The 25,086-nt window shown below is 45.8% G+C and overlaps 1 protein-coding gene across 2 annotated transcripts in view; it reads right to left on the reverse strand.

Moving 5' to 3' along the window:
- Window positions 1-23,903, reverse strand: part of PLEKHO2 (pleckstrin homology domain containing O2) — a 35,282-nt gene extending 11,379 nt beyond the window's left edge. The window contains exons 1-3 of one of the 2 annotated variants that reach the window (XR_014541661.1): window positions 23,393-23,876; window positions 12,620-12,772; window positions 4,190-4,306 (exon numbers count right to left, since the gene is read on the reverse strand). Coding sequence is in view for 1 of the 2 variants with exons in the window: in XM_083586656.1 (XP_083442782.1) it covers window positions 4,190-4,306; window positions 12,620-12,772; window positions 23,393-23,401 (279 nt within the window). In the remaining variant the exon portion in view is untranslated. Of the gene's footprint in view, window positions 1-4,189; window positions 4,307-12,619; window positions 12,773-23,392 lie in introns of both variants that reach the window. The other variant, XM_083586656.1, reaches the window with a different exon arrangement.
- Between the last annotated feature and the right edge of the window lie 1,183 nt (window positions 23,904-25,086).

The following is a 25,086-nucleotide window of genomic DNA, read 5'->3' on the forward strand; positions in this document are numbered from 1 at the left end:
TATTGGCCCATCCAGCTCAGTATTGTCCACACTGACGGGCAGCAGTTCTCCAGGGTTTCTAACACGGGACATTCTTATGCCTATCTGGAGATGCCGGGGATTGAACCTGGGACCTTCTGAATGCAAAGCAGATGTTCTTCCACTGAGCTATGTCCCTTCCCCACCTCTGCCCCCTTGTAGACAATACTGAGCTATGTCTAACTCTGTAAAAGGCAGATCTGATGGGGGTTTTTTTCCTTCCTGCTGCTGCAGCTGCTACCAAGGTAAAAAGGGTCAGCAGCCCAAGCAGACAACCAAGAGGGACAGTTTGCTGGATGGACATTGTGCTCCTCCCAAGTGCCCAGCCAGCTGAGTCTGAGTCACCCTTATAAACACAGCCCTGCAGTGCCAGGAAAAAAAAGCTGTTCTGGCAAATCACAGCATGAGAGCACCCATGCTGAACAACCCGTGCAGCTTACTGTAATTTTAAGAGTGTCCCAATAGTCCAGCCATCTTTTTCCATGACAAGCCGTTGGCTAGAAACCCACAGAATGAAAGCGGGGGGAAAGGTGTGTTTTGGGAAGGGAGTCACACACATTTTATTTGGAGAGAGAGAGAGAGAAGTCACTCGATGCATTCCAAAACAGACACGCTTCCCCCACAAAATAACAGCAGCAGCATCCATCTTAATTGCCCAGAACAGCAAGAACAGGAGTCGAAGGAGGCCTTCCAAGCCTGTCAGCCTGGTCCACAGGACTTTACCCAAACCATGTCCCTTCTCCAGGCCACAGCTCACATCAGTCCTCCTGATGCGGCCTCATAAAGTATTTCTGCTTGGCTGAAAAGCATCCTTGAACCATGATACCTGTATACCTGAAGGAGCATCTCCACCCCCACTCCCTCATTGCGAGAAGTGAGGTTACAGGGAACCAGACAGAGGGCCTTCTCGGTAGTGGCGCCCACCCTGTGGAATACCCTCCCTTCAGATGTGAAGGAAATAAGCAGCTATCCCATCTTTGAAAGATATCTGAAGGCAGTCCTGTTTAGGGAAGTTTTTATTATTTAATTGCTGTATTGTTTTTAACATTCGATTGGGAGCTGCCCAGAGTGGCTGGGGAAACTCATAAATAATAATAATAATAATAATTATTATTATTATTATTATTATTATTATTATTATGTCTCTTGCTTTCCTGGATGAAACATTCTTGTTGAGGAATACAGTGGTACCTCGGGTGGTACAATCCTGCATTGGCAACCTTCGGGGGCTGCATAACAGTACAGTGGTACCTCAGGTTAAGTAGTTAATTCATTCCGGAGGTCCATACTTAACCTGAAACTGTTCTTAACCTGAAGCACCACTTTAGCTAATGCGGCCTTCTACTGCCGCCGTGCCGCTGGAGCCCGATTTCTGTTCTTATCCTGAAGCAAAGTTCTTAACCTGAAGCACTATTTCTGGCTTAGTGGAGTGTGTAACCTGAAGCGTATGTAACCCGAGGTACCACTGTACAGCCTGCAGTATCAAGGTGATGTTGTATTGTTTGCTCCACCCACTTTGCCTCTGGCTCCACCCACCAAAGTACGGGGCCCCCGGAATATTGTCCCTACACCTGGTCTGACCACCAGCAGCACTTTAGGATCTAAGACCAATAAAAATTCTACCCCATCCCATGAGACTTCTGATTGGAAGAGCCAGGGATTGAATCTGGAATTTTTTCTGCACAATATCCTTGGATCTGCACATTCTTCCAAATGGACAGCTGGATTAGACTCCGCATCACACGACTGAGGCCGTGAAATTTCTAAGCATACTGGCAAATTTTCAGCATCTAGAGATGCAATATGGCCGCGAGTCTCTCCCTGTGCCCCCACCTCCGAAAGTGAACCCATACCCTCACGTCAAATCCTCAGCCGTGAGCTGACTCTCCCCCCCCGCCCCACCTCTCATCCTACCCCTTGACAAGAAAAAGCAACTGCAGTCTGCTTGGGGTCAGGGGGCTGAAGGGGCTGAAGCTTCAGGACAGAGGAGCAAGTGTCACAAATGTGTTTGTGTGTTAATGCTCTGTTGATATATCTTCCCACAGCTGCAATTCCAAAACAGGAAAATAAAAAAGGGACGCACAGTTGTGTATGCTGGCCTGCTAATGGAAGCCCGGTGTAACATCTGCACAATTATGTTGCCTGTCAACACTCGGGCCAGATTCCCAGTGAATGCAAGCTATGTGGGGGTTGGGGAGGCTCTGAACAGTAAACTTTTCGTTGGCGTGAGTCAACCACTCCAGCCACAGAGTTTCATTCTCAAATTGGTCCCCCTGCATCCCTTTGGTTCTCAGCAAGGCAGGATCAGAAACCAAGAACTGCAAAAGGGATTTGTGCACTGAAAGGCTCTGCAAAAACCCAAAATGCCTTTGCAACAGTGTACAGAGATCCTCCATGTGAGGGGTGATCCTGAGCCAGTTATACAGGCGATGAATTTGCAGCTGGTGGGAGGCACATCTGGATGGGAGGGGGGCAGAGAAGGCCTACACAGTGTGACCCAGGATCCCACCCCACCCCCCTTGTGTGTTCTTTCAAGGCATGCAGGAATTGGAACAATGAGTGTGTGGCTAAGAGAAGTTTCATGTTAATGTTAAGTAAATGTAAAGGTCCAGTCGTGACCGACTCTGGGGTTATGGTGCTCATCTCGCTTTATTGGCCGAGGGAGCCAGCGTAAAGCTTCTGGGTCATGTGGCCAGCATGACTAAGCCGCTTCTGGCGAACCAGAGCAGTGCACGGAAACGCCGTTTACCTTCCCGCCGGAGCGGTACCTATTTATCTACTTGCACTTTGAGGTGCTTTCAAACTGCTAGGTTGGCAGGAGCAGGGACCAAACAACGGGAGCTCACCCTGTCGCAGGGATTCGAACCGCGACCTTCTGATCGGCAAGTTCTAGGCTCTGTGGTTCAACCCACAGCGCCACCCGCGTCCCTATGTTAATGTTAGTGAGAGGTTATAAGAGAAGCCACTGGTCCTCTGGGCTACTGCCACATAGTAAGTAGTGTAGTGGCAAACTCAGAAGTGCAGGGTCCCTTCATGATAGTCACAGCTATGACTCCTCATTGTCACACCCCCTCACAGCCATGCCCCTTCTAAGATTATACAATAATAATTAGGAATCCATTGCAATGATCAATGCACATCTGTGTTGCCTTTTAGCTACCATCTACTATTTTTTGTGCACATACAAATGATTTGGAGTGCTCCAATATCTTCTTTTGGAATGACTTAAGTTGCATTTTCCTTATTCCCACCTTTCTCTTGAAATTGAAGCCCCTTGCGTTTTCAGTGTTCCTTGGGGCATGCAGAACAAACTCCCCCTCTGTGTTCTTCCTGCAGACCTTCTCCAAAGTGACCCCCAGAGCCAATCCTCAGTGACTGACTCACCTCCTTTCACGTTGACTGGCTCCAATCAACACAAAGTTGGTTCATCTCGATAGCTAAAAGAAGTTCTATTCCATGCTGACTGGGCAGTTCTGGGATGCTAGAGACTGGGACCCTGCTGCAGAAAGCATAGCAAGTCTTTGTTATGTACTGAGTGTTATGTACTGAGTTGAATAGGATCCAAAATGCAGCAGTCTGATTGGTCCTAGAACAATAGGATTCAGAATGCAGCAGTCTGATTGGTCCCAGAACAATGCAGCAGTATGATTGGTCTGCAGGAGCCACCCAATCCAGCTCCAGATGGAAGTGAATCCACAACTTGATTGGCCTACAGGAGAATTCCGGAATTAGCCAATCACGTGCAGATACTTTGGGGGAACTTTCATTCCTCCTCACCACTATGAGCTGAATAAAGAGCATGAAATCCACTCTCAACTCCGAGTATATTTCAGACCGCTTGCAACCCTGAATCACCTCTGTTTGCTCCCATAAGTCTGACCCTTCCAACAGCCAGAACGAGAAGGCTGCTACTCGGGAAAGTCCAGCTCTTCAACAAGCTACACCATGCCCCTAGATAAAGCAACACAGCACACACTTTATATACTGAAGGTTTTCAGTTCAATCTCTGACTTCTCAAGCCAATACATCTGCATGACACTCTGGAGAGCTGTGAAAAAGAACAGCTGTGAAGCATGGATAAGTACACAGCACCAAGAAGAAGTACTGGGTTCTTGGGGAGGGGTGACAGATAAACGCAATTCATCCATGTACAAAGAGAAGGACATCCTACCTTGTGACCCGGAGACCGGATTAAAATGAACCGATTTTTCCTTTTCAGGAGGGCACGCAACTCTTGGCACCTGTCGTATCGTTCCAGCTCCACGGTCTCGACACACTTCTGTTCGTCCTGCAAGGGGCGGGGGAATAAAACGCACTGGGTTACTCTGATCTAGGACATGAAACCAGATGCAATGTTGTGCGGAGGGCACTGGGCTTGGACTAGGACGGCCTGGGTTCGAATCCTGCCTCAAGCCGAGGCCCACTGGCCAGGCCTTGACCAGCCATTCTCATTTCAACAAGCATTCTAGGCTGTGCAATTCTGCAAGGGTGTAAAAAGCTCACAGATTGCAACACTGGACGACAGAAGGCAGCTTGTGAGTGTGGAAATGGAACTTAGTGATTTAAGTTCATGGCCGAAGGAAAATAACACAGATGTAATAAAATTCACACACAATTAGGAATTTCAAACTTTTACACAGAGATGGAAAATATAAGAGTATGTCTACCATATATGAAAGAAGAGTCATTTTTTCTCATTTTGGATAATTTTTTCCTACAATTTCCGCTACTTTACATCACTTAAGATGGTTCTGCTTGTGGTGAGGAACGGCAAGGAGTTTCACAGGGAATTGAAATAAATCTCTTTGCCCCCCCAGCCCCCTCAACTGCTGGAAATGTTACATCCTTTTGTGCCTACGGACCAGGTGTGAGGAACCTGCAGCCCTCCATGTTGCTAGACTACAACTCCCATAATCCCTGACCATCAGTCATGCTGATGCTGAGGCTGACAAGGTTTGGAGTCCAGCAACTGCTGGAGGAGCACAGGTTCCTCACAGTGGGAATGTCAGCACAGGGAAGGAGGCCCAATTGACTGCACTGTAGAAGCAACTAAAATGGTCACTGGGCAGCAATATTCTAAGGGTGCAAAAGTGTGCTGTTCCAAATTCCCTTGAGACGAAACATGTCCATATATCTGGTGCTGCTTGCTGGGTAAAGCAGAAAAATAATCTTATCATTATGGGCCCTATCCTGCAAAATCTAGCTTGTGCAAGAAACCAAGTCACAGGAAACTGAACACAACGGAAACATTGAGCAAACACAGATTATTTTTGTCTGGGTCCGTTTGAAGTCATGAGAAGCTCACCAGTCAAAGCATATATAGCTAGATTGAGATTGCCTCTCTCAATATTACTGCCCTGTCCCAGCCCAGCAGAGTCATGGGGTGCCTGAAACCCCACTGGTTTTCTTTCTTCTTCTTTTTACTTTCTCTCTCTCTTTTTGCATTACAAGCAAATCCCGGCTCATTAAGCACATTTAAACCATACTATAACATATAAGAGCTTATAAGGTGAGGCCACAAAACTCAGGAGTTCTGCCTCAGACTTTATTGCTTCCATTACATATAAAATCATTTTTCTCACACCTGAAAACTGGCACTGAACTAGATGCTACGTGGTTTAAATTGTATTTTTACTGCATCTTTTATTTCTTATATATTGCATTTTATTGTATTACAATTTGAATCCCATAGATTTCATATTGCGATACCATAAAATACAATACAAGAAGCCATAACAAATACAATTAAAGATCAATATGGATAGTTACTGTGAGGGACGTGCTGTCTCCCGTCTTCAACTACAAATTAACAGAGACAAACCCTCGCAGAGCTATAATTTGCAGAGTTCTCTGGGAAGAGGCATTGATTGTTAAACCTCTCAGGGAATTGGACCTCTGTGAGGGGAAAAGGGGTTAACCATTCTCAGCACCATAACAGTTCCCAGGATTCTTTGGGGGAAGCCATAACTGCTTAAAGTGGTTTGATACTGCTTTAAATGTATGGTATGGATGTGGCGTAAGATTTAGCTGCCAGATTGGTTTGCTTCTGTACATGGAATCTGGGAGCAGGATGTGTCATCATGTCCTTTGTCTCAGGCAGAAAGACATCACCAGCCAGTCCTGAGCAGGTATGTGTTGGAGAACGTACAGCTTTAAATACTGAAATACCCAAACCACTTAGGGCTTTATAGGTAATAACCAGCACTTTGAATTGTGCCCAGGGATGAATCATAGAATTGTAGACTTAGAAGTCACCCTGAGGAATCTAGGTCAGGGGTCAGCAAGGTTTATCTTGCCTGGGCGTGCGCACGCCTGCAATTTCCAGCATATGCACGTGCGCAGACGTGATTTCCAGTGCTGCGGAAGCGAGTTGCCATGCTGCGTCGGTTTAGCGCAGTGTGCAAGCGGGCAGTTCAGTTTGGGGGTGGCTCGTGGGCCGGTCAAATGACTCCGCGGGCTGCTTCCGGCCCATGGGCCTTAGGTCGGTGACCCCTGATCTAGGCCAATCCCCTGCAATAAACAGGAATATGCAACTGTCCCATGAAGGGATCAAACCTGCAAACTTGACATTATCAGCACCACCAATGAGCTGGAAGCCAGTTCAGACTGAAAAGGGAAAACAGTATTATGCTCAAAATACCCATGAGCCCTGACTACACTCCGGGAGCTGTATTATTATTATTATTTATTGAATTTATATACCACCCTATACCTGGGGGTCTCAGGGAGATTCACAGAATAAAATCAAGACATAAAACCACAAAATACATACTATTTGCACCAGCTAGCATTTCCTATTAACTTTTCAAAGGCAACCCTGCGTGAAGCATGTTGCAGTAATCCATGCTAAATGTGCCCAAGGTACATGTGACAGTAGCCAGATCAGCTTCACCTAAAAAAGGGTTGATTTGGCACACACTCACACTGTTCCTTATATGATATTACAATAGTGTGGCGTGTGAAGGAACCCCTTTGATTCCTTTCATTGCACAAGGCTAACACTATTGTTATCATTTTATTTATTTATATCCTGCCCTTTTCGCAGAACTGGGATTCAAGGTGGCTCACAAAAATTAAAGCAAACATGGAAAAAAAGCACAGATAGCTAAAAGATAATAGTTAAAAAGGCATTTTATCTACAATAGAATTAAACAACTTATAGAAATGCAGCACAGCACTATTAAAGGCCCCTTCCTTAAAACCAGTCTGTTCCCAAAAGTCTGTTGGAATAAAACAGTCTTCACCTGCCAGTCAGCCACAATACAACCACTGTCTTATATTTCTCTGTTTGTATTTCATTGTATATTTGGGCCACGCAGAAAAGAATATTTAAAAATACCTATTTCTCTCTATCTACCTTTATACTATGGGAGGGGACTGTGTCCTAGACTCAGGACTACTTTTTCAGATCAAGTACAAATACCAACACACCAAATGCTCATTGCAAGCTTGAGGGACCACCTTCGCCTCTTGCTTGTGTATTTTAAGCTCTCATGCAAACTGACTGTAATTTTTGCAATTCACTGCCATTTACCTCCCACTGTCTAGTTTTCTCCTTTCTTTATATATATCTGCCAACTAACATTTCCCTTAAATCTGAGTCCACAAGAACTTATGCCATAATAAATTTGTTAAGGCCCAAAGGCTCTTAGATTGCCTTTGCTTCAAGACACCAACCCTATGGAAATCAACTGGAGAAGAAAGTGCTATTGAGACAGCAACATCTGGAGAGCTATCACCAGAGGTGTCACCATCTAAGGCAGAGAAGAAAACACAATCAGACAAGTGTCCTTCATGCACATGAATGGGCAAAGAGGAGAAAGGGGAAAGGCAGACCAGAAGGTATGAAGGGCAATTGCCTTGGCACTCAGTAGCAGTTGAGAAGATGGGCTGTGGCAATTAAATCAGGGGTTTGTTGTGAGTGCATCTTTTAAATTTCTCATCTCTCCCAGGACTTGATGACTTCCAGCTGCCCGGGGATTAATGATTGATTAGGAACACCCATATTTCTCCTCGTAGCCTAGCCACTGCTATCTGGGATCTGGACCACTGGCATGTGTTGCACATAGAGCTTCCTTTGAAGGCTTTTCATTAAAAGACAATGCGGGGGGACGGGGGACTGCTAGGCTATCAACCGGGACTGGCGGAAGCAAACACGCTTTGCCAGCCCAACACTCCCAACAGTTGCCAGTCCATTTCAGATCTCAATCCAGGAAGCTTGCCTTAAAAACACAGTAGCATGATGTTGCTGGGATTGAGCATGGATCCTGACACAGAGTTTAGAGTCTACTGAGGCAACAACATTCACTCCATACATTTAAAGCACCATGACACCGCTTTAAACACCCGTGGCTTCCCTTGAATAATCCTGGGAAATGCCATTTGCTAAGGGAGCCGAGAGTAGTTAGGAGACCCCGTTCCCCTCACAGAGCTTCAATTCTCAGAGTGGTTTAGCAATCAAACCCTCTTCACAGGGAACTCTGGGAATTGGAGCGCTGTGGGGATCTCCTAACCACTCTCAGTACTTTTAACCAACTACACTTCCCAGGATTCATTGGGGGGAACCATGCAGATGGGGCCTGGGTTTATGCTTGAGTAGCCACAGTAGTCTGGTTTCATGGCCTGGAGCCCCACGTGGGCTGCTAAACCCAAGGCTGGGACACAGGACACCTCTGGACCAGATCCCACAGCACTAGGGCTTATAGAACGAGGACTAGGACCCTCATGGGACCCTCTCCTGGGTCCAAGGAAGTCAGAGGCTGAAAAGGGCTCAATCCAGTCCCAGTCTCTAGTAGAACAGGTTGTCCACTAGAAACTCTCCATGGTCCTGCAGGTTCCTCGGACAAGACCCTTTCTGGTCCAAAGCTGTTCTCTTTATCAATTTTGTACTGGTGAAATACTTGGTATTTGTGGGTGCTTGTGTACTTTTACGCTGCATTCCTGAAGGGTGGGTTTTAACTGCAGAACAATAGCGAGCCAAGAGACACTGCGAAACTAGAAGGATAAACACTCAACATCTATCACGCAATGGTCTGGAGACCATAACATCCTTGCTATATCTGAACACACATTTTAGAAACATCAGCTTCATTTGTATACATATTTGGACATTTGGTTGGCATGTGGAGAGCTACCTGTGTAAGCTAAGATGGATGTATTGATGGTTATTGTATTGTTAATGTGAGCTGAAATGTTTTTCCTCTCCTGTGTGTTTCTCTCTCTCCTGTCCCCCCTTTTCTTCCTCTCCTTTCTATATGTTTTTTCTCCTTTCTTCAATAAATTTGCAATACAGTGGTACCTCGGTTTTCGAACATAATCCTGCTGTTCATGTATGGCATTATTGCATTGCTCTGTCATTTCTAACAAACCCATCCTTTGACATATTAGACAGCATCTTTCCCTGTGATGGTCTGAACACGGCCCTGAGAGGAAGGGCACCAGATACACGCTTTTAAAAATAAATAAGCACCACCGCAATCTTTGCCCCATTTTTAATTTTGCAGAGTGCTTTTACAACAGCCTTGCAGAGAAGCTCTGCAGCCTCCAGTTTTATTTTGGTTTTATTAGCCTGCGAGCCCACACTTGCCTCTGTTAGCTCTTGCAAGCTCACCGCTGAGGGTGGAGTGAGGGGTGTGCACGCGTGAAGTTACTAGTCACAGCTAGCATAAAGCTGTGGGTAGAGGGCAGCAGCGTTAGCAGGTGTCAGAATGAACTACACTACTTATGACGGCAGGAGAAACACCACATTTTCAATCGTTCCCCTCTGTGTGTGCTTGGGGAAGATCTCTGAAAGTAAAAAGCAAGTATAACACGGAGCAGGCTGCTGTACAACAACAAAGAGGCATTGCTTTTCCTTTTAAATTTGCAGGGAGCTCTTACAGTGGATAAGCATTCAAAGATGGCATTGCCCCACCTGAAGTTAAAAGTGGTACAGCCTATTCTACCACTTCAGGGTTCTTGCAGTCTTATTCTGTTGCCTGTGTGGACCAGACCTATAGCTGGTCACCTGGAGGAAATGGGGGGAATACCATAGTTGACCAGGCAAGTGGTTATTTACAAGCATCTTTTACAATTAAAATAACCCTTTTGCACATCCTGTCCCGTTCCCCCAAGGAACCAGAGGTTGACATGCAGGGGGGCTGTCTCATATTCTCCTCACAATCACCCTGCAACATAGGCTAGGCTGAGAGTATGTAACTGGCCCAAGCTTCACAGACTTCATCACTGAGTGGGGACTTGAACACAGGCCTTACTCCAGATCATGTTCTATGACGCTCTTGATTAATACAACTACTACCCCATCACTCCACCCCAGTCTTTATTCCCAACTTCCAGGAAATCCAAGTCTTGTATGTGCAACTGCAAGAGGAGGTCTGTGTTTCTGAATGCTCTCCAATGTGAAAAATGTTCTCCCTTTGCTCTCTTCCCATTAGACTGTAGGATCCCTGGAGCAGGAACTTACTCCCTTTTGCCTATACTATAAAGGGCTGCAGACACTGATGGGACTCATATTTCTCATATTTCTTAACGTATATTAAATTAGCACTTATTATAAAAAAAATCTTTTAAAATATCCAAAAATGAAAGGCAGCAAGGAGCATCATTCATAAAATCTTTGCTCGGTTGTCTACGAGGGCTTATTCATTATATAAGTAACCACCGATCCCCAAGTCTGAATTATATTCTGATGCTTAGGTTGCAATCCTAAACTCCAAATTTTCTTCCTCCAAATTTCACATGCGCAGGACTGCACCCTTAATTGCTGAAAAGCTGCGAATTAGTCTTCAGTTGATTGTTCCCAAATCCTATGAAGTCGTTTCACCTTCTCTTGATGTGGTTTTATTTTCCAGTCAAATCAAAACAAATTATTTGCAGATAATATCCTGGCCAATTCTCAGCAAATGTAAGAAGAGGTTCCTGATATTTGTAAAAATAATAATAAATATTATTATGTTGATTCTCACTAAGTCCTGTGAGGCAAGTCCTTGTTATTCCTGCAGACAGCTGGGAAAAATAAGGCTGAAGGAGAAAAATAGTGACTCACCCAAGGACAAAGAATATTCATGCCGGAGCTGTGATTCAAACCCAGTTCTTCAAAGTCCAAACACAGCTCTTAACAAAAGAGCAACACAGAGAGCTCCCTTATCGTGAGTCAGACCACTGGTCTATTGTTGACTTTGACTGGCAGCAGCTCTTCCTGGGTTTCAGACAGAGATTCTCTTCCAGATCTTCCTGGAGATTCCAGGGTTGAACCCGAGACCTTCTGCATGCACAGTAGAATGTCTACTGCTAATCTAACAGGCCTTCACCAACACTGGGCTTCAGACGGCATTTCATTTTCTTCTTCTTTCTTTTTAAAAAGTTCTGCCTACTCAGAATTAAGTCCTGTTGAATTCTGCAGGACTTACTGCAACGTAAAATTGCACAGGACTGCAGCTTTATTTTGACATGAATGTTTGTGGCTTAGAATCTATTTGATCAGATCCTTAGATGGCAGAACTGTATCTCTCATTGGCACACATGAGTATGGGGGGGGGGGAATGTGTAGCAGCACATCTAAGAAAATGGGCTCTATTATTACAAGTTCAACGTTTAAATCTGTCTTTCTTCTAAGAGTTAGAGCTGCTTACCCCCAAGCAATTAATAAAAGAAAGAAGCAGAGTTAGATATTAAAATCCTGTTTGATGAATAGACATGTTTTCCATTTTTGTCTGAAAAATAACAGGGAGGAAGCTGGGTGAATCTCTGCAGCAGGGTTGGGGAACCTCAAGCTCTGGGGCTGAATGCAGGCCTCCAAATGTCTTTATCTCCCTTGGGACTCTCCCCAAGAAACACCCCAAGTGTTTTTGCCTGGTTAGAACGTACCCTTAACTCAGACAATGTGTCTTGTTAGTCTGGATGGAGAAGTGGGTGAATGTGCATAAAAATCAGTATACTGAACATTCATTGGCTGCCCACTGGTACGTGGCTCCCTGCAGTTGCCCAGAATGCAATGTGGCCCTCGGGATGAAAAAGGCTCCTGATCCCTGCTGTACAGGGAAACCCGTTTCCACTACCAAAAGGGCCTAATCTCTTGAGTGGCTGGGGAAACCCAGTCAAGTGGGTTGCATACATATTATTATTATTATTATTATTATTATTATTATTATTACTACTACTACTACTACTACTACTACTACTACTACTACTATTAAGCACCTTGGACAATGATACAGACAGCAGGGCCTCCAAGGCAGGTATTAAAGCCTGAGCAGGTTGCGATCCCCAAAGCTTCATGCCACAACACGAACCTTTCAATTGGTACAAGACTGCTGGTTTCTGTTGCAATGGACCAAAACGGCAAGCTCCCTGGAATGTGGTGTCTCATACAAGGGGAGAAACAGGAGCTTATTTTGATACGGAATTGACAGGTGCAACCTTAATGCAGGCGAACTATGAGCGCCACCGGTCTTCAGGATTTAGCAGGCGAACGTACTGAAAGGCACTGTGTCAAAACAAGAGTGGCTGATCCTATCACTGCATTGTGGCAGGCCCCAGTGTCACAGAGCACTGAGCAAGAGAACAGCCCTCTCCAGAGAAGCTTCCCTTCAACTGTTCTTACCTCATCTTCGTACACTAGCAGTTTGGTTTTGCACAGCTGGATGTAACGCTCCTTCCAGAGACCAAAGAGGCCTGCACTGCTCTTTCTGATCCAGCCAGCTTTCTCCGCTTTAGTAGGACACTTTGGCTTCTCTGGGATCTCCTCCTTCACACCCTAGAGCCACACCAGGAAAAAAGAAAGGTTGTCATTAGAAACTCAAACCTTTACACCCCCCAGCACATTATGCAGCTATACAAGTAACTTTAATTTATGTGCACAGCATAAGAGGTGCTCAGTTTTTCTCCTGTGTCTCCCCCACACCACAATTCTCCGTTATTTAAGGAGAAAAGAAATTGCAATCAAGGCGAGAGAAACCTTTTGTGAAATGTTTGTTTGTTTGTTTGCATGTGTGTGTGTTTTTATTGCACTGCAAACGAGACAGTCGCCGCCCTCGGGCTCTCAATAAAAAAGACACAGCACACAAGGAAAAAGGAATTGGAGGGAAGAGGAAAACAAGTTCCTCCAAGTTACAGTTCTTATAATTGGCAATTGCCCACAGATCAGATCCAATCCAAGAGGTCAAGGCAGCTCCTGCCATGTAGTCCTTCCGTCAGGATACTAACCCTCCCTCACATATTCATCGAGGACATGAGGCAATGCACTCAAGCTGGGGCAAGATGGGCACCCCACTTTTCAGACAGGCTTAAGTGAGTCTTGCCTAACATTCCCACTTCCTCCCCCCTCCAACCTTTGAGGACTGGCACGTGGGGGTTCACCTGAGCACCCCTACAGTATAGCATAGAATAAATGTGTTGAAGAGAAAGGTATGGTAAAGGAGAAGCGAGAAATCTAAAGTAAAAAGTAAAACAAAAAGGAGAATAAAAATCACAGAAACTGAGACATGAACCAGGAGGGAGGCAAGGATCTGGAGCTCCAGATTCCACGACTTCTACACAGAAGCAGTTATGTTATATGCAACATTGGTAGACAGCAGGCGGTTACTTGCTTGGCCAGGCCTGGGATATATAGCAGGAGCCTGTCCCCGCTCTAATCTACTCCTGCCACTTCTGGCCACATTGCTCACTCATGGGGACTAGCAGCAAATCAGCAAGGAGACTCGCACCCTGAACATGTGCGTTAGGTGGGGGGACGTGTGCTTTGTCAACGCTACCTCTGGAAACCATCCAACTGACTGAAAACGTGTTTTTTAAGTTCGTTGAAAGAAATGGTTTAAGATCCCTCAGTAATTCAAGGTTCTCTTTGACAAGACTATACATACCGTATTTTTCGCCCCATAGGACGCACTTTTTCCCCTCCAAAAATGAAGGGGAAATGTGTGTGCGTCCTATGGGGCGAATGCAGGCTTTCGCTGAAGCCTGGAGAGCAAGAGGCATCGGTGCGCACTGACCCCTCTCGCTCTCCAGGCTTCAGGAAGCTATCCGCAAGCCTTGCAAGCCCGGCGGGAGTTCCCGTGGGCTCACAAGGCTTGCGGGCAGCAGCCTGCAGCCCCGGCGAGTGTCCGCAAGCCTTGCACGGCAGGCGGGAGGTCCCGCCGGGCGCGCAAGGCTTGGGGCGGCAGCCTGTTGCCCGAAGCACAGGGAGCCCTCCGGAGGGTGCCCCGTGCTTCGGGCAGGCGTGTGCAAGGCTTGGGGCGGCAGCCGCGGCTGGGGGGGGGGAAATAATTTTTTTTATTCATTCCCCCCCCCCCAAAAAACCGAGGTGCGTCCTATGGGCCGGTGTGCCCTATAGGACGAAAAATACGGTATATCACATTAGATATATATATAAACTGTAGACAGATAAATAACTAAATGTATATATACCCTAACTATAAATATAACGTGGTGTTTCCTGTTCTCACTCTTCAGTCACATTCATACCCTTTTTTTTCGCCTTAAAAAAAATAAGCCTTGGCCTCAGGCACACTTGCTCAGAGATGCACTAATAGAAGCCCATAGCCAGGACGGATACTCAAACACACCAATATAGTCTAAGAAAAAAACATCCTAAATTCCAGTACACCTTCCTATTAAGGGCAAACAGCTTCTATTTTCCAGGCCAAATAGCCACCTCCCCCCCAATATCTCTCTCTCTTTAAATTAAAGTCTCATAATATCTTGTGAGAGCTGACAGGATGAGTTCAAATACACTTTGCAGCACACATTCTCAGAAGATCAGATATAAGCTTCCTTTCATGAGTCTGCCCCCAACATTGGAAAATCTTCAAGATTGGTTTGCATGACTTTCAAATAGCACTGCAAAGGGGAAATATATTAGAAAGAAAATGGGGGAAAGCACAAACACAGAGAATTGCTGAAATGGATATTCTGGTGATTTATTTATTTGTTTGTTTGTTTATTTATATTTTTATTTGATTTATATACCATCCTTTATCAAAAGATCCCAGGGCAGTAATCAATAATAAAAACATAATAAAAAGCATAGCAACAGGCAGCATAATAATAAAATAATCATAATAACAGTCATACATGCCACCAGCTTTAACACACCGTAAGTTATTTAATGAGTTAAAAGCCCGAGTAAAGAGGAATGTTTTTGCCTGGCATCTAAAGACATGTAATGATGGCACCAGGCGAGTCTCCCTTGGGAAAGCATTCCAGTTGGGGGGCCACCACAGAAACGGCCTGTTCTCTTATTGCCACCCTTTGAACCTCTCTGGGAGGGGGCTATAGAGAAGGGACTGAGATGATAAGCGCAGGGTTTGGATCGGTTTGTATGGGGAGAGGCGGTCCTTAAAGTATTGAGGTCCTGAGGCTTAGTAGGTCAACCCCATCACTTTGAATTTGGCCTGGAAACTAACTGACACCCAGGGCAGATGGGTCAGGATATGCTCCAACCATCTTGTTCTGGCGAACAATCTGGCCATTACATTTTGCACCAGCTGAAGGTTAGGTTATCTTACTCTTTTTTTCTCCCACTGCCAATTAAAAACTTCTCTTCTGTTGCTGCTCAACATATTCAGTGTAAGTACTGCTCTTTGTAAAAAAAATTGTTTGAACATTTGTGTTTTAGTGCTTGGATCACTGTTGCACTGATGTTTGCTCTTTATTTGTAAGTTGCTCTGAGCAACTGCTTTGTGAGGAGGGAAAGCAGGGCATAAAATTGTTTTGAAAAAAATAAATAAATCTGGCTATAAATGTGCGATACAAACAAACAAGTACCCCAAATATATTCCTTATGGGAACCTGACTATTCCTAATTTTAATTAGACTGATGCTGAAAAGGTTTGCAATTTAGATTTCTTATTCAAATCTCTTTGAGGGACTGTATGGTGTGGTGTAGTGGTTAAGAGCAGTAGTCACGTAATCTGGGGAACCGGGTTCGCGTCTCCGCTCCTCCACATGCAGCTGCTGGGTGACCTTGGGCCAGTCACACTTCTTTGAAGTCTCTCAGCCCCACTCACCTCACAGAGTGTTTGTTGTTGGGGAGGAAGGGAAAGGAGATTGTTAGCCACTTTGAGACTCCTGAAGGGGAGTGAAAGGCGGAATATCAAATCCAAACTCCTCTTCTTCTTCTTATATAACTGACTTTTTATTTCTATTCTTTGTATATTGTATTGTTGTTTTATTGCTGTGGCCAATGGCTGATGCAAATAAAGATTCATTCATTCATTCTTTGAGGGTAAGGATATGAGGAGTGCTTAAATCAGATTAAATGTATTATTTTTAAAAAACAAGAACTCATCTTTCTAATATACCAGGAACTTATGTCTTACTACGTATTACCACTTCCTGCAACTTTCAGTTCTTGTACAAATATAGACACGTCAGGATTTCTGATTAAGCTCCTTTTGGTGCAACCCGTAGAAGCATATCAAGAGTCTATAACTCTAACCTCCTTTGAACAGGGCTAAAAAAAGAAAAACTGTGAACCAGATCATTGAAATTCAGGCAGAAATCTTATGCACATTTACCTGTAGTAAGTACCCACTGAACGTGTATGAGGCTTACTTCTGAGACATATGCAAAATTGCAGTGCTACAAATACAAGTTCTGCAAATGGCAGTCCTCGGTTTCTCTGCATGTTTGACCCCAATGATCACACCACTGTCATGTATCTAATGGTTTGTTTTTTTAGGGTTTTGGGGGTGCAGCCAGTGCATCAAAAATAAAGTTACTCCAGTTGCTGGAACGAGCATACCAGTTCACTTCTTTTTAGTGGTCTGCAGCTAGTGTGGTCCAGCAATAAACATGGTGGACTTGGAAGCCACACAACTGCTTTGAAATCAGTGCTCTGACATGGATTCCAAAGGATGCCCATTGGCAAGTCACCAGGTATATGGCCAACAGAGGTTAGCTCAGCTGTTTCCGGTGTAACATTGGCTACAGCAGATGTATAACTAGTGGTACCTCCCCTCCTAGTCTCCTCCCACACTGTAACCAAAATGTGCACAGTGGATTTGAACATGAGTGATGAAATTCTGGACTGCACCATTTCAACTTCCACAGGGTACGATTACATTTTTGGATACTCACACACAAATTTTCAAACTAGCCTATCTAGAACTTCTTTGGCCCAGAAATGGAAGACACAACATGACTTAAACCACTTGTTGTGGCAGAAGGGTATGTGAACTCTGGCTATTGCAGAGAAAATAACCCACAAATTACATGTTTCTAAGGGTAAGGAAGACCTGGATCATTTCAAAGCTGTTGGTGGGATTTCATTTCTTTTGCGTCAAATTATGATGTACAAAGCTCTCTTCCCCCACATTAGTGAAAATCTTGATATACAGTCGTACCTTGGATCTCAAACGCCTTGGCTCCCAAACAATTGAAACCCGGAAGTGAGTATTCCAGTTTCTGAATGTTCTTTTGGAACCCGAATGTCCATCGCGGCTTCCGATTGGCTCCAGGAGCTTCCTGCAGCCAATCAGAAGCCATGCTTTGGTTTCCAAACGTTTTGGAAGTCGAACAGACTTCCAGAACAGATTCCATTCAACTTCCAAGGTATGACTGTACCACTCTCTCTCCTTCTCTCTCCAGGAGAAGAATACTTTAAGCCTTGCTTCCAAGTATACTACCTGAAGGGAGCTTTGCATTTGTATGTGTGGAAAATTCAGACATATGACTTTACACATACAATCTAAAAAAGGTCCTGTCCAAAATTTAACCTTTTGGTTTCCATCGTACGCTGAACATTTCTTATTATGGGACAAACAGAAATTCCAATTTGAGGGAGGGGTTGACAAATGTTGGGTGGCTTTAATAGTAATCTAATGTATAGGTGATGGGACGCGGGTGGCGCTGTGGGTTAAGCCACAGAGCCTAGGACTTGCCGCTCAGAAGGTCGGCGGTTCGAATCCCCGTGACGGGGTGAGCTCCCGTTGCTCGGTCCCTGTTCCTGCCAACCTAGCAGTTCGAAAGCACGTCAAAGTGCAAGTAGATAAATAGGTACCGCTCCGGCGGAAAAGTAAACGGCGTTTCCGTGCGCTGCTCTGGTTCGCCAGAAGTGGCTTAGTCATGCTGTCCACATGACCTGGAAGCTGTACGCCAGTGTACAGCGAGATGAGCGCCGCAACCCCAGAGTTGGCCACGGCTGGACCTAATGGTCAGGGATCCCTTTACCTTAATGTTTAGGCTTCCCAGGACCCCTGCCCCTTTTCCAATACGGAAGGGAAGGGCGTGGGGGGGGCGTGTCTCCTATTTCCCATTCAACTTCATTCAGAGGCACTTGGAGAATCTACAAGGTGCAGCATAAACTCAGAGGCAGTCAGGAAGAGGGCTTAGACACGTCTTCTGTTGCCTCCAAGGCACTCAGAGGACTCTGCAACACAGACTTAAGTTCCGACAAGCATGCCTGTTGGGTTGGTGGGCACTCAGTGTGGTGAGCAAACTTGTGGACAGTTGCTTCCTGAAGATCTGAGGCCACAATTTCCTTTTGCAATCCTTTCAAGGCAGTTGCCCTCAAACACTTTCAAAAATGATTTTTTTTGCAGTTAAGTTGTCTAAGGAGGTTCTGCTGGGCTTTACAAGGGACCAAGCCTTTAGTGTGACAGACCCAGTCCTGTGGAACTCCATACCACTAGAATTGCAGCAGGAATCTGAAAAAACTATGTTTCAGACAGGCCTTTGCAATGTGAATTTCTTTTTTAGTAACCAGTACTTACTGGTGTTTTAATTGACCTTATTACAAATTGGTATACTGTGTTTGTTTTTTTGTTTTTTAATGAAAGCGCAGTCCATAAAGACATAGAAAAAAAGATTTCTTTTCTTGCAAATAAAAATGGCACGAGATTGTAAAAAAGCATCTTTGTAATTTTCTGTTGCCTAAAATCCTGGAAACAATTAAGGAAGATAACAGTATGAATGTGAAAAAGGAAATTAGAAGATATAGTGATGGCAACCAGCTTAGACAGCTTTAAAAATGAATCAAATCTATCATCTCTTAATTAGCATGATCAGTGGCTACTAGCCAAAATAGGTCAATGTAACCTCCCTGTTCAGTAACGGTTTAGCTGAGAATACCAGATGCTAGTCAAAGGCAAAGTTTATTTTCCAGGTATGGGGAACTTGCAGTCCTTTGGTAACTGCTGGACCACAATTCCCATCATCCCTGGCCATTGTCTGTGCTGGCTGGGACTGATGGGAAGTGGAGTCCAACAATATATAGAGGCCACAAGTTCCCCATCCTTATTATAATTCCTTAAATGGTCATGAACATGGCAGGCTCAGCCTAGAGATGACACCTGTGGTTGACCTGTCCTGTGTGTTAACTAATCCTGAAACAAACCCACTGCTCAATGCCATACTTGCAAGATATGTCACCATTCCCTCAACCACCTGAGTACAGCACAGTGATGACAAAGGACAACTAATTACCGTAAGCTGCAGCACCTTGGGGCTGAAATGGTTTGACTACAACTCCCAGCTAATGAGAACTGTAGTCCAACAGTGTCTGGGGACCCAAGGCTGAAAGACACTGTAGCCTAGCCCACGCTTTGCAGAGCCAGTCCAAGGCATTTTGCTACCAGAGGCAAAGAATAAAGTGATGCCTTCCCTTCTGCTACATTCCGTGTAAAAAAGCTAACCAGACTGACAGCTGAATCTTACTTCAGCTCTGGCAATGGGGCAGTGCCTTCCGCTGCATCGGAGGCCAATAGGCTCACCTAGTGCTCACAATATGGCACACACAGCTTTGTCCATTGCCCAACCCTCAGCATCTACCACCTGAGGCAGCTTCCTCACTCTGCCTAATGGTAGGGTCGGTCTTGAGGTTTTGCATGCAAATGATTCTAGGTTCAAGCCCCAGCCTCTCCAGGTAATTCTGGGGAACTCTCCTTTCTGAAAACCCAGAGAGCCACTGTCAATCAGTGCAGACCAGGAATGGGGAACCTGTGGCCCTCCAGACTGCACCTCCCATCGCACCAGCAAGCATGGGCCAACGGACAGGGATGATGAAAGCTGGAGTCCAGCAACATCTAGAAGGCCACAATGTAGACTAAACCAGGGTTTCCCAAAGTTGAGTCTCCAGCTGCTTTTGAACTACAACTCCCATCATCCCTGGCCACTGGTCCTAGTAGCTAGGGATGATGGGAGTTGTAGTCCAATAACAACTGAAGATTTGTTTGGGAAACTGTGGACTAAACCAAGCTTGATGGACAATGATCTGACTCAGTATAAAGCAACATGCTATGTCTCCACGGCAAACTTATATAGATTTTAACAACATAATTGTTGCGGCTTCACCCACACTTTTCTGGGAATCACAGAATGCCTCACAGAACTACAGTTCCCAAGAAGCACTGCAGAGAGGGTAGCAGTACTGAACCTTTTTAAAAAGTCGGATGAGTAAATACTGTATATGCTCTTATTCTTCACTGCCCAACAGGATTGAAACTGGTTTACATCTGTAGCATCACCATGCCCTTATAAAGCCTTGCAAGACATTTCCTTTCCTTTCCCCACTTCCTAGTTCTCCAAGAGGACGGAACAGCTGAAGGCTCCATGAAATCTCTTTTAAAAACAAAACAAAACCCACTTGATAGTGCAACAGCCCATTAGCAGAAAGAAAGCAGCTTATGGGTTGCCAGTACAAAAGTGCCCTGACAGAATTGGTGCAAGCACGAGTTTGTTGGCAGAAGGAAGCAGCAGCCCCATTTGAAAAGGCAAGAGTTTCAAAATGCAAAACAAGGGCGAAGCCAGGGAAGCAAAGAAGCAGCAGCCTGATCTTCTGGACAGATCCATTTAAACTCTAGGATGAGGGGAAACGGTACACCCCAAGCCAGAGGCGATTTGGGTAGAGATGCACAAAAGACTAAACAACATTTTAAAGGAGAAGCATGCTAACCTATATAGGAAAGTAGTTTTTAGCTGCAAATAAGCACACACTGAAAGCATGCTAAGTGCTCTTAGCAAAGCCGGTCTCTATCTTGGGTTACCACCTATATCCTATTGCAGCAACATCAGCACAGGAGAGGCAGAATGTAGTAAATATAATGGGTTCAGTTGCCTTCTTGTGACCCTTTGAATTAATTATGTCAAGAGTTTAAATAGCCCGGTGGTCTGTACTGAATTGCTTCCAAGTACAAAATGTAGGAAGGGCAATAGTTCACTGGCAGTGCGCATGCTTTGCATGCAGAAGGTCCCAGGTTTAATCCCCGGCATCTCCAAGAAGGTCTGGAAAAGATTTACTGTCTGAAACCCTGGAGAGCTACTGCCAGTCAATGTAAACCAGGGGCAGTGGCGTAGCGTGGGTTGTCAGCACCCGGGGCAAGGCAAGTAATTTGCAACCCCTAACCCGTGGATTTTAGTAGGGGCAGAGAGCTGCAAGTGCGAGAGCGCCCCCCAGATGTTGTGCCCGGTGCGGCTGGCCCCCCTGCACCCCCCACGCTACGCCACTGACCAGGGGTACCCACTAATATGCTGCTACACTGCAACTCCCATCATCCCTGACTTGCTGGCTGGGGCTGATGGGAGTTGTAGTCCCACAACATCTGGAGGACACAATGTTGGCTTTCTCAGTTGTAGACAATATTGAGCCAGGTAAACTAATGATGCGACTTGGCAGCTTCCTATGCTCCTATGAGTTTGAGTATTAATTTATCGAGTTATTTGCCCACAAACTAACAATAGCTATGGGTGTGGGTCATTGTCAAGGATGCTGCTGGGTCCAGGGAGGGATTGCTAAGATGTGCCCATGAGACATACGAAGCTGCCTCATGCTGAGTCAGACCACTGGCCCACCTAGCTGCATACTGTTTGCACTAACTGGCAGCAGCTCTCTGGACTTTCCCGGCCCTACCTAGAGACACTGGGGATCGAAATTGGGACCTATTACATGCAAAACAGATGCTCTGTCAGTGAGATACAGGCCTCTCCATCCCAACCAACTGGAAAATAGGAAGCTCCCTTATAATGAATCAGACCACTGGTCCATCTAGCTCAGTACTGTCCACACTGACTGGCAGCAGCTCTCCAGGGCTTCAGTTCAGGGGCATTCCTAATCCTACCAGGATCGAACCTTGGAACTTCAACATGCAAAGCAGACATTCTACCACGGAGCAACAGTCCTTAAAGGCATTTCTCTCAGGTTGCTTCATCAGACTGCATGTCAGAGTTGCACAATGGGTCACTACGATCTGGAGAGATTGAGGATGCCTGAGCCTGGCCCCTTCTACCCTGGGCTATGACAATTCCCTGCTTCTTGTGAGCCATGGCAACCAAGAAACACCCACACACCCCCAGCTGTCTTGAGCCAAAAGCACACTCCAAGCATCATTTCCTACAGCGAGGTTCACCCAGTTCAATTTATCAGCAACTGCTGCCTAAGCATTGCCAGCTTTTGTTTTATTTTTTAAATTGGCCCTGCTCCACTGTTTTCAACAGCAACTTGGTGCCCAGGAATTAAGCCAGCAAAGCTGTCCCACCAACACTTGATGCCTAAGACTGGAGTGTGCTAAGCTGCTACAAAAGGCACAGGAGCAAGGTTAGAGTTGGAACCTTGGCAACTTTCATCCACCGCCTGAGTTTTCTCATAGCAGGGCAAAGCAACTCCAGAGAGACCTCTGAAGCACGTGCTCCTTTTCCAGCAGCCTCGGACATCCATCAACAAAACAAGCTATGTTTTCCTCCCTCTCCTTTTCCCAGGCCAAAGACCATTCCATGCCAATAGGAAAACAAACTTTTAAAAAGACTTTCATCCAGGCCCTTTTGAGAGCTCCCTCTGTTTAATTTCAGCAGGAAGCAGGGGGAAGGGGGGAGCGCCCAGTCGTCGTCCCCAATTACCTCTATCCTCTGCTACAGTATATTTGCCCCCCACCAGCTTTTCCTAACCTCCCCCCCCCAAAAAAAAAGCTTTTGAAACTGACATACTCCTCTTCGAATGTTAAACTTAACAAATTCGGTCAGCTTTCAAAACAAGATCTGGATAAGAATGTTTAAGAAGGTAGTTTTTGTTGCATGCTCTGTACCCTAGTTTCTGACAATCTATCGATCTAGGATCCATCCTATTCTCTCGACCGCAATTTGTTTTAACTGATTTTAATATTGTGTTTTCACATGGCTGTAACGCGCCCGGGACCCCACAGCGAAGGGCTAATATGAAATCTAAATAATCACAGGATCAAACACACGCCCAGCCAAGAGGAAAGCAAGCAGTTGGACCCAGCGGACTAGAAACTTAACTTCTTGAACGAACAGAAAAGGGGCGCATTCCTCCCTCCTCTATCTTGTAACTCGCCACATCTCGCCCATTCCTTCTCCCTCCCAAGTATGCAAAGCCTTTTTAAGCTGCCTTCCTTTGCCAACCCATTGCACTCGAAACATTACTCACATCTTCCATGGTGGAGATGGGGGGGGAGGGAGAGAGAGGAAAGAGGAGGGCGATGCGTCTCCCACCCCTTGCAAAAATAATAATAATAATTCTTATTATTATCTGGATTCCTCTCCAAACACGCCGGGCGCGCTTCTTCGCTCGGAGATCGCTTTTTAATGCCTTCTTAGGAGCCTCGGGGCTGTTCTTCCATCCTTCGCCCGGGCTCTGCCGGAGTCCCGGAGCTTGCAAGCAGCAGCAGCAGCCGGCGGATCAAACATGCCGGGTTTGGGCGCTGGGGAGGGAACGGGGAGATGGAGCTTCAACAACTTTCCAGGCTGGCGGAGAGAAAAAGAAAAGTCCAGGGTTCGTTCGGAAGTTGCAAAGAAACCAGCTCCGCCGCCGATGCTGCTTTGCAGCGCCTCTGACTGCGCCTCTGTTTGCTTCGAAACAACTTTGCAAAAAGAAGACACAGCGGCAGCAGCAGCAGCAAAAAAATATTGGTTTCCGGTAGTAGCTTGAGCTCTTAGGGAAGGAGAGGAGGAGGAGGAACCAGCAGCAGCTGAGAAGGGGAAGCTGTTTTCCCCCCCTTTCCCCACCTACACAGCCACACTGGGTGAGATCCAGCTCCAGCTTGCAGGGCTGTCTCCAGCGTGCCAGCGTCTACTCGGGAGTAAGTCCCGCATGTGCGCCTCGACTCCAGAGCGAGAGGCTCTGGGGACACCGGACTTGCCCGAGCTAGTGACTCGCAGGTGTTGCTGAACTACAACTCCCCTTTTTGGGTGCTGGGAGTTGTAGGCCAACGACCCCTGGAGGGTGTCATCTTGAGGACCAGCTGGTGTGCATTCTGAACAGCCCTACACGCAATCATTTTATTCATTTGTCACTTTTTTTACCAGCAAAAAGTCTCAAAGAGGCATAGAATGAAGGTTGAAACTGCAACACACACACATACAAAGACAAACAAACCCACAAATTCAATACTTAGGGTGTATATAAGGGCACCACCTTACTGCATAATAATCTTGTACATTTGTCTAAAAGTGCAAAGGGCTTCACCTGCATTATCTATTCCTAATCCATAAAACTATTGCTGTAAACTAATTAAAATATATAAAACCCACTATTAGGCAATACGAGACCCCCCCTCCCCTTTTTAGGCTTCCCAGGTTCCACACATCTGATTTAAGAGCAGAAGACCTTCAGACAGGTGGGTGGGTTCTGGGCTGGAGGAATGAGGGAAACAGGCAGGGATGTCTTGGGCTATAAGAAAAGAAAGTGATGGGGACCCAAGACCCCAGGGAGGGGCACTTAGCACAGTCACAGTTAGTAGCCCCTCTTCTACCAGGGGAATTGCAGTTGTCCTATCAGCCAGCCCTCAGGTCTACTACGGCTGCTGTTGCTGAATACCAGGCCGGCTCTGAGTAAGACCTCCCTCACCCATGATCTGATTACAGATGAGGAGGCTGATCTGGTCTGTATCATGGAGACCTGGGTGGGTGAGCAGAGTGGAGCTGGTCTCATCTAGCTGTGCTTACCTGGGTGCATAATGCAGTATCAGGGCAGACTTAAGGATGGGGAGGGGAAATTGCTATAGTCCATAGGGATTCCATCTCTCTCTCTCCAAGCTCTCTGTCCAGTTGTGGGGTGTGTGTGGAAGAGATCTAGAGTGTATGTTCCTGGCACTGGGCAACTGGGACAAATTAGGAATTCTG

Source organism: Podarcis filfolensis (assembly GCF_964270895.1).
Source record: "Podarcis filfolensis genome assembly, chromosome: 14".
Classification (NCBI taxonomy): Eukaryota; Metazoa; Chordata; class Lepidosauria; order Squamata; family Lacertidae; genus Podarcis; species Podarcis filfolensis.